General features: G+C 34.1%; 2 protein-coding genes across 2 annotated transcripts; both read left to right on the top strand.

Moving 5' to 3' along the window:
• Positions 1-2,741: 2,741 nt before the first annotated feature.
• On the top strand, positions 2,742-3,665 carry LOC308678724 (olfactory receptor 5AP2-like; the record flags this gene model as incomplete). The annotated part of the gene is made up of 1 exon (XM_081345959.1): positions 2,742-3,665. One exon carries the CDS (start codon positions 2,742-2,744, stop codon positions 3,663-3,665), a length of 924 nt encoding a protein of 307 aa, XP_081202085.1.
• A 4,805-nt stretch (positions 3,666-8,470) lies between these two features.
• LOC308678723 (olfactory receptor 14A16-like) lies at positions 8,471-9,391 on the top strand (the record flags this gene model as incomplete). Its single annotated transcript, XM_081345958.1, has 1 exon — positions 8,471-9,391. One exon carries the CDS (start codon positions 8,471-8,473, stop codon positions 9,389-9,391), a length of 921 nt encoding a protein of 306 aa, XP_081202084.1.
• Between the last annotated feature and the right edge of the window lie 1,280 nt (positions 9,392-10,671).

Raw genomic sequence — 10,671 nt, 5'->3', positions numbered from 1 at the left:
TTTTTTTTACAGTATGGGACTTTCCTTTCTCCACCAGATACATCCACAGCTGAGCATCCTTTCAGCTTTGGCCCAGTCGCTTCATTCTTTCTGGCGCTACTAGTACTAGCGCTCTGCTCTTCCCCAGTAGCATATTGGATGCCTTCCGACCTGAGGGGCTCATCTTCCAGCATCATATCATTTTGCCTTTTGGTACTGTCCATAGGGTTTTCATGGCAAAGATACTGGAGTGGGTTGCCATTTCCTTCTCCAGTGGATCACATTTTGTCAGAACTCTCTGCTATGACCTGTCCGTCTTGGGTGGCCCTGAACGGCATAGCTCATAGCTTCATTGAATTATGCAAGCCCCTTCTCCACAACAAGGCTGTAATCCATGAAGGGGGTCAAAGTTGTAAGTTCCATATAGATCTTGGCCAGGTAGATAACTTTGAAATGCATGGCAGCACATAGACACCAAATTTTGTTGTTTGGCTTTGCCATTGTAATGTCAGAAAAATCAGGAAAAGTAAGCAGAAATAATGCTTGAAACATGATACATGAATGAAGGGCAAATTTGAAATATGTTTTTATTATCATAAGAAAATGGGGAAAAATCCTTCACAAATATTTTGTGTGTTTTAAGTTGGATTAGATTGTACAAACCCATATCAATAATATATTATGATGCATATGTCATCTTTCCTTCCCCTTGGGCCTTCCTGTGGAGACACAAGCACATACACTTATATACTTGCCTTCACTATTTCATAAAAGCCAAATATTGCAAGTTGCATGTTCTTTGACTCTCATAATAATCACTCTTTTGTCTGAATGTTTCACTAAGTCATAGATTTAAAAAAAAATCAAATCAAACTTGTCCTCAATAATTGTCTAATGAAAATTTTTAGAGTAAAATCCATATTACAGTGATCAGAAGTAGCACATGAGGTTAATTATGAAAATGAAGCATTTATTCAGCATTCCTTTCTTCTGGGCATATTTCCCCTGAGTATTTGAAGATCTCATAGTTTGGGGCTATAACTGAAAGAGGCAAAGACTGAACAGCTGCTCCAGTTAGCATAGGTGATTTTAAAAGTTTCTGCTCAATCAAGATTTCTGCCCACCAATGAAATAAAGTGTGCAATTGCAAGCAGGTAACTTTGTAACAATATCTGTCTGGTGGTGTGTGCATGCATGAGCATGTGGGTGTGAGAGACAGGCAGTCAGAAATAGAGATTTTATTCATGTAGATATATATGTTAGGATTTGTTTTATTTCTTCTCAAAAGTAAACTCTATTCACTCTTTGGAGTCTAAGCATAAGCTACCCTGAAATAGTTTTAGAATAGAGCAGTGGTCCCCAACTTTTCGTGCACCAGGGACTGGTTCCTTGGAGAAAGGAGTTTCTGCAGACTGGAGAGTGTGTGGTTTTGTGTGCTCCCTGTATTCTATCGATGGGGTTTTCTTTGTGCTGGCATGCTGCAGCCCAGTACTGGTCCACGGACCAGGGGTTGGGGACCCCTGGAATAGAGAATTAAAAAGAGGAAGTAGATTGATACTAAAAAATATAGTAGTGATTTCACAGAAAAGATTATTGTTACTGTTGTTGATGTAAAGACTTCTTTAAGAAGAACAATAGACATAGGCATAGCAACAAAACCAACAATGGCAAACAATTTGGCATAATATAGTTTGAAATCTAATGCAGGATTAGCTACAAATAGAAATGACAAAAGCTGTAAGTTCCCAGCACTTTTCTCTTTAAACAGCCAAAGGATTTGAATCTATGTCATGGACTGTCAATAGCTGTTCCAAATGAGTATATATTTGATGTTATTATGTCAAATATATGCTCATTTGGAACAGCTATTGAATTAAATGCAGGCTCACTTAGGTTTCTGAATAACCTTCAATTGTGGATAATGTTTAGAACTTGTTTTGTATGTTTAATATGTTCTAAGCAAGTTAAAATCTCATTCATTTCACTTTAGTGGCACATTTTAATGTTGTACAAATTCCTTCTTAGGTTTGTGACTAGACCTGAACTAAAAGGTTTATTCATGTGGACAAAGAAAGAAGTAATCAAAAAGATAATGAAAAAGTGTTACAACTGAAATTCTGGTTCAGGTGTCAGTCTCTTTTTCTACTTTCTTCTTTTGCAATAAAAAATAAAAATTATGAATTAATTTTCTAATAATCATATTTATATTATTCATTGACCTGAACTTCTGAATGCAAAAAAAAACCACAAATGTAGTAAGTGGCTTGGTCATATAGAGAGAATGAACATGGACCCATTTGCAAAATAAATATGTGAAAGTGTTTGAAGCAAAAGGGAGGATCAGGAAAATCACAGAGATGAGAAATTTAAGGACCAAAAACAATTTATGAAAGAGTGTATGGGTATGAGCCAAAATAGTCTGCAATGATTAAAATAAACAGAGAGTACAAAGAATAATGTCAGTGAAAATTAGAATGAGATAATTTCTTTTTTAAAAAAATCACAATTTTAATTTCCTTTAATGAATTCTTGTGACTTTTTCTGTACTTATTGTAATGCTGTCTTAATATATGTATTTATTTTACAATATATACTGTGCTTCAAAATCCTTAGTATTACTTAAGCAGAACAGATAGCCTCCAAAAGCTTTGAGTTTTTATTTGCATCTAAAAGTCCTCTATTTCAGGTCTTGTTCCTTTCCAGAAAAGATAATTAGAAAAATGTTCTGTAATATTCCCTCACAGATGAATCCTTGATATAAGATGACACAGAATTCAACTTCTGTCACTGAATTTATACTCCTGGGACTCTCCAGTGACCCTCAAGTTCAACTCATTCTCTTTTGTGTCTTTCTTATTATTTATCTGATGGCTGTGGTTGGAAATATATTTATACTTCTTATAGTCAGCTTAGATGTCAGACTCCATCATCCTATGTACTTCTTCCTATGCAATCTCTCTTTAGTAGATATTGGCTACACAACTTCCACTGTTCCGAAGATGTTGATGAATTATCTCTCTAATGACAATCGAATCTCTTTCTCAGGCTGCTTGTCCCAGATGTATTTCTTCATCTGCTTTGGTGGTGTTGAATGTGTTTTATTAGGCATCATGTCATATGACCGATATGCAGCTATTTGTCGCCCACTGCATTATGGTGTGCTCATGCGGCCCAAAGTGTGCATTTGGCTTGCAGTAACTGCTTGGATTCTTGGCTTGTCTAATTCAGCTATCCACGTTGGCCTTATGACCTTTTTGTCCTTCTGCCAAGGTAATGTCATAGAACATTTTTTCTGTGACATCCCTCCTCTCTTCCAACTGTCCTGCACTGATACTCAGATCAATCAAATTGCTACTTTTGTATTTGGAGGAGGTATAATTATGGGTTCCTTCCTGATGATTCTGTTTTCCTATGTATATATAGCCTTAGCAATACTTAGGATTGGGACTAAGGGTGGACGTCAAAAGGCATTTTCCACCTGTGCCTCTCACCTAGCTGTAGTGAACATCTACTTTGGCACCATCATCTTCACTTACATACGCCCTAATTCCACTTACTCTCAAGAGCAAGATCATGCATTACCAGTACTCTATGGGATTCTAACACCTATGCTTAATCCAATCATCTACAGCTTAAGAAACAAGAGTGTACAACAGGCATTTCATAAAATAATTCAAGGAAATTAGGGGAGAAGGTTTGGGCATTAAATGTCCAATGTTTTCCAAAACCTTTTAAAAATTAATTTTAAAGCTGGATTGGACAATGTTATAATCAGAAGTGAATTTGACTGTTTTGATTTTGATGAACAAATCTATCACTACAGTTTTGTAGAACCTAATACTTGATGTTAGACAATGTACCAAAATATTCAATCTTCTTAATTATTTAACTTCTGAAATAAGGAGAATTAGAATTTAGGGATAATGTGTTGAAGGACTTTATTTGCTTTGTGGGCTGGACTGGCTATTCTGTCCAGATGTTCTTAGCCTCATCATGTACATAATAAATTTGGTAAGGCCAACTGAATTCTAGTGAAATTCTTCCACCACCATTCCTAACTATGGTTAATTATTTAATTATTTATGAAAAATAAAAGCACTTTTGTTAATCCAGAGTTCTAGCAGAACATGGCTAAGATCTCTATGATTGGGTTTTGTTTTTTTGTTTTTTGTTGTTTTTTTTTTGTGGACAAAAAAATCTTTTCCCTGAAGTTTATTGCATTTTATGCATATACAGTATGTGAAAGTTCTACTACATGTATGGCATGACTCTTCCACCTCCAATTCTATAATTGTTAAGAATATATCCTCTTTTTTTAGTTTAAAGCAATTACTGACAAACTCAGACTCTTTTAAACTATTTGTTTCCAAAAATCTATGCATACTCAAATATTGGTGTCTTAAATTGTTCACTCCTTTATTTTTTTCCCCGAGTTTTTTCCCCCGTGTCAAATGTCTTATATTTATAGAGCTATGGCTTTCAAAATAACCATAGCTTACATAGTGGACACAGTAGAAATTCAATAAAGGTAAAAGTAAAGGCCCTGAATATCTTGGGAGGAAAATGTAACATGAGGAGGAGGAAGAGCAGGAGGAGCAGGAGCAGATTAGATTGCATACATACAGCAGATCACTCTAAACAAAAAGTATTAAGAGATTACGATGCTGTGTTTATAAACCAAAACCAGCTTAGAAGATTGCCAGCCTGCATACATACAGTAGATCACTCTAAGTAATAAGAAGGAAGAAATTATAGAAGAAGAACTGAACACATTAAATCAACATTATAAGTTCCACATAGATTTAGGAGACGTAGGTAGCTTTGAAGTTCATGGCTAGGCATACAGTAAATAAACTGGAGTTTTATGGTTATGCCATTGCAAAATGAAAAAGTGGAGAAATGTACACATGCTGTAAAGAAATATTGGCTGAAACATGTTACATGGCTGAAAGGAAAATTTGAAACATGCTTAATTTTGCTAATAAAAAGGGGGGGGGGGAATTCCAAGCAGGTGTATTGTATTTTGTAAATTGTTTCAGATCACATGAACCCATATCAGTAATCTATACTGGATTTACACAATACATTTCCTTTTCTTTAGTTCTCATTACTGAATTAGTCTTAGAATATTGACTATTATTAGACTATTAGTCTAAAGAATATTGACTATTAAAATGCAGCTCCTTTTTATTTATCAGTGACTTCCAAAGAAAAGAACGTTAGAAATTTTCCATTAAATTGTCCAGTGTACGTGGACTGGGATTCATGATGATAAAGGTGAAAGTTTTGTTCACAACCATCTATCAACAATAGTTTTGCGAAAGCATTTATTCTTCTTAAGTGCTATAATGCCTCCTATGAAAAGTTCTAGGAAATTTGTAGTATTTCTCTACAGATAAAAAAGAGGTTCTACATGTTTTTAAGAAAAAAAATAACCAAACACAAGGTTATTCTATATTTTGTTGCAAATTATTGCATATATTCAAGTATATACAACCTTATTCCTTTTAGATTAAGTAGTGTTATGTCACACACTGACCAAGAATAAGATCTAATCAGCATATATTAATTAAATGGGGAGAAGATATGAGAAAAGAAATGAAAATCTAACTAAATATGCTTTACATCAACCACCAGGGTTATTTTGTGGGCAAATAGGAAGAAAAAGAGAAAGCAGAATTAGTATGTTCACTGCCTCAAGTTATTTATAAAAAATAATGAAGGAGGATAGATAGATAGATAGATAGATAGATAGATAGATAGATAGATAGATAGATAGATAGATAGATAGATAGATAGATAATCATTAGCTCCCTCCAACCATAATTTTGTCAGTCTTCTTCTCATTTTCTCTACCTTATGAAACCAAACTATCCCAATGTTCTTCTTTCATAATGATGATTTTTATATTCAATCCACATCCGTTCAACATCATTTCGACTCTATCCTTCTTTTGCTCCCAGAATATTCTAGTGTTTTATTCTGTGTGTGAGTCTAGACCCTGTAATTTTTTTTTAATCAGAGATCCACTTAGTAGCAGGAAAAGACCTTCAAAAATACTAATTGCAATTTGCTATAACTTATTTCGGTCTGGTTGATATCTTGTAGTCGCATTGCAAAAGGTCATTATATTTCAAAGAATTGGTGACATATTTTGATTTCCCTTTCATATCTTCAGAAAGGTTTAAAAGTTTATATTTCTTTTTAAACCTGCTAATCTCTTTCATTCTTGTTAAAAAAAAAGAGGGGGGAATCTTCAGACAACTGTGGAGAGCACTGTTTTATCAAACTTTCATTCTCAATCCAGAGGTATCTGACTTGCAATCTTGTGACCAGAGAACTAAGGACAAGAAATATTGGTGTCATATAAAAGCCTGAACATTGCTCATTAAGTAAGAGTTAAAATGGATCTTTAAAAATCTTACCAGGGAAAATGTAGGAATGTGGGCAATGGGAGAAGATTTACCACTAGATTTTGAATTCAAAAATCTTAAAGGCATTCTGCTATTATTATGTTAATGGTAAGAGTAGCTCTAAAACACATTAAAAAGCCAGAATAGAATAGAATAGAATAGAATAGAATAGAATAGAATAGAATAGAATAGAATAGAATAGAATAGAATAGAATAGAATAGAATAGAATAGAATAGAATAGAATAGAATAGAATAGAATAGAAGCTGGAAGGGACCCTGGAGGCCCCTTGGCTTAGGTTGAAGGGGCAATGGACTACTTAGGTTAGCCTACAACAAACGAATTTGAGATATACAACCATAGAAATGATATAACATAGAAACATTTCTTTAAAAATAGATCATAAAGTACACCCTAACATCTTTTTTCAGGATGAGTGGATTATTCATACAAAGTGATATTGTTTGCTCCTATTCCAAAGAAATAAACATTGGTTATTTTGGTTAGGGGACAGCTGGATAATGAAAATAAACTTATTGATTTTTGTATTCTTCATAAGGACTTTTTACACATCTAAATCATGTTTGGCTTCTGATGTTGTCCAGGAGAAACTTTAGAGAAAGAATTCCAATTACAATTCTCACAAGTAATATGTTATGCTAAATACAGGAAACACACAATCATCTATCACCCAACTCTTCTGGGTATATTTCACTGGAATATTTGCATTGATTGAAGATTATTACTTGGGTTATGATAAAAAGAGACAGAAGCAAAAGAGATGCTCAGCTTGGCGTAGACAATTTTTCTTTTCCAGGGAAGACTCTAGAATGGAGCAACTCCAAGCAGGTAAAAATTAAAATAAAAGTAGATCATAGATGTATGATACCTGAGCTAGATAGCTGGATGGATGGATAGACCAATCAGACAGACAGACAGAGCTAATAATTTGGAACCTTGAGTTACACTTTTGATATGTACACAGCTACATTCATTTGGTTTTTGTAATATAATTATACAATTGTTTTGATTTGATTTGTCTCAGTTTTTCATTTTTCCAGTTTATAATTTATTCCATTTTATTATAAGGAATGCAAACAAAAAAAGCCAATATAGATATATTTTGAATATGATTCTTTCTGATATCTATGCTAGGTAGTCTGATATCTATGATAGTCTCAGCATAAATATTGAAAATATGTTCATTTTAATATATATGTGTATGTAAGTCATATGATAAAGGTAAAGGTTCCCCCGCACATGTGTGCTAGTTGTTTCCAACTCAAGGGGCTGGTCCTCATCTCTGTTTTAAAGCCAAAAAGCCAGTGTTTGTCCAAGGATGTCTCCGTGGTCATGTGGCCAGCATGACTAGACGCCAAAGGCATACAGAACGCTGTTACCTTCCCACCGTAGTGGTTCCTATTTTTCTACTTGCATTTTTACATGCTTTCGAACTGCTAGGTTGGCAGAAGCTGGGACGAGTAACAGGCACTCACTCTGTTACGCAGCACTCAGGATTTGACCCACCAAACTGCCGACCTTCTGATTGACAAACTCAGCATTTATATATACTGCTCAAAAAAATAAAGGGAACACTTAAACAACACAATGTACTGTATTTAATAGTAGGATGTCTTATTTTCTGTTCCCTTTATTTTTTGGATATATATATATATATAGGGACGCGGTGGCTCAGTGGGTTAGGACGCTGTATATATATAGGGAAACAGAGAGACAGACAAATGTTAGTTTTCCCTAATTTTGGAGTGAATTTCTTAGTTCCAAATTATATAGCTGAATTATATACAGATTTCATGTTGATTGAGACAGTATATATATTTCAGAAATAAATAAATATAACCTCTTGTAGCCATTTTATGAACAGCAAATCAGTCCAGAGCATTATGGAACTGTCCATAATATGCTTTTAAAACTGAAAACATGTTCACCCATTCAAAAGTGAGGACACAGTGCTGTAATATGACAGGGAAGAACTTCAGATTGAGAAATGTGATAGCATTTATTCTATTTGTATACCATTTAATTCTCTATAGGTCCTTGGAACATACACAGGAAGAAATGTTCAATACAAGCACAGTGACTGAATTCCAGCTTCTTGGATTTTCCAAGATTCAGGAACTTCAAATTGTACATTTTGTTATGTTCTTGATGATTTACCTGGTGGCCTTGATGGATAATTTCCTAATTATCACCATCATATTCCTTAACCCCAACCTTCATACTCCTATGTACTTCTTTTTGGTAAACCTATCTGTTGCTGACGTTGGTGCCATTTCTGTGACTATTCCCAAATCCATGAGCCACAACAGAACAATTTCTTATACTGGATGTGCTGCTCAAGTTTTTTTCCTCATCTATTTTATGGCTGCAGATGTTTCTCTCCTAACAGTTATGGCGTATGATCGATTTGTTGCCATTTGTGATCCACTGCACTACACAATCATGATGAGCAAAGAATCCTGTGTGAAAATGGCAATAATTGCATGGATGAGTGGTCTTCTCTATGGATTCGTCCATGTTGGGGGCACCTTTTCTATCACTTTTTGCTCCAATGTTGTCAACCAGTTCTTTTGTGAAATCCCCCAGTTATTAAGACTTTCCTGCTCTGACCTTTATCTCATAGAAACTGGGGTTCTTGTTTTCAGTGCATTTCTGGTTTTCAGTTGCTTAATATTTATAATAATTTCTTATGTGCAAATCTTCAGAACTGTAAAGAAAATACCCTCCATGAAGGGAAGGCAGAAAGCATTCTCTACCTGCTTGCCTCATCTAATTGTTGTCTCCTTGTTTATTTGCATCTGTGCCTTTGCCTATTTGAAGCCAATCTCAAGATGTCCATCTGATTTTGACCTGGTAGCTACTGTGATTTACTGTTCTGTGCCATTCATGATGAATCCAATCATTTATAGTATAAGGAATAAAGATATCCAAACTGCTCTATGTAAGTTTCTTAACCACCTCACCCTCTGGCTGGTTTAATGTTTTCATTCATTCATTCAGATATATGGGTAGAAAGATAATTGAGTATAATATAGTGGTGGGAAGTAGGATATAAATTGAATATACATTCACACAGAGAGAGATATTTTAGAGGAATCTGAAATGAAACTAAGTTCATTTCATTTCAACATTCTACAGTATGTCTTCTCAGGCCCATCTATGGATAGACTTTGTCCTATTTTGTGTCTGATTATGCTGAGTGCTTTTAATATAGAAAAGACTCCTGTTGCACACCATTCCCTTTTGAACATATCTTAATATGGGCATCTTTCTACTATTCATGAACTTAAATATCTTTCCAGCCAACTTCTACCCATATGTTTTAAACTCTACCATCTACAAAAATATAGCAAATCTATTTGATGTTAACTTAATCTTTAATATGCCATTTTTGGACTAAACATAACTTCATTTTAATTTCCTGTGATTGCATCTTTGGACCATAAAATAAATATCAGTCGATACTTTTTCCTTGTATTTATTTATTAGTTTGTTATATGTCATACAAAAATATAAAAGAATGTAGGAAAATAAGGGAGGAAAAAGGGAAGAGAAAAGTGTGGAGCAAGGGGAGAAAAAAGAAAAGGCTGACTTCTGACTCCCTTTGGTGAAGTAGAATAAAATAATAACATCAGATCTCAACTTTTTACTTTTACATAATAATATGAACTAGCCATTTCTATAACAACAAACCTATTAATCAGTAAAACCCAAAATCAAAGTTTCATTTTTTTCCACTTCATGAAAAAAGTCCAGAGGAGCTTTCCAAGTAGAAGCAAAAGTATTTTTTTCTTTCATCAAAGCAGTTGATTTGACCATCTCTGTTAACTCCATCAGCTTTTGCAACATTGTAAAATGGTGCAAAAAATGTTGTAAAATTGCTACATGTTGTAAAATTCCAACATTGTAAATGTTATTTTAAAATGTTGTAAAATGATCATCCATTGTAGGAATCAAAGCATCCTTCCATTTTTGAGCAAAAAGTAATCCTGATGCCATTAACATAGATAATATCAAAGTTCCATTTTTTTCCCAAGACTTCTTCCATTAAACTCAGAAGAAAAGGTTCTGGTTTTATCTTTATATTCACTTTGAGAATCTTCTGTATTAAGATGTGAATCCTACTCCAATATTTCTTTGCTTTATCACATATCTAGCATCAAAGATAAAAGATCCCTTCTTTATATTTGCATTTCCAACATTCATTTGAAATACCTGTATACATTCTTGACAACGTATCTGGTTTTATACCAACAATA

The sequence above is a fragment of the Vipera berus genome (genome assembly GCF_964194415.1).
Source record: "Vipera berus genome assembly, chromosome: Z".
NCBI classification, from domain to species: domain Eukaryota; kingdom Metazoa; phylum Chordata; class Lepidosauria; order Squamata; family Viperidae; genus Vipera; species Vipera berus.
The sequence above is the reverse complement of the archived record's forward strand: the minus strand, read 5'-3'. Positions and strand labels throughout refer to the sequence as shown.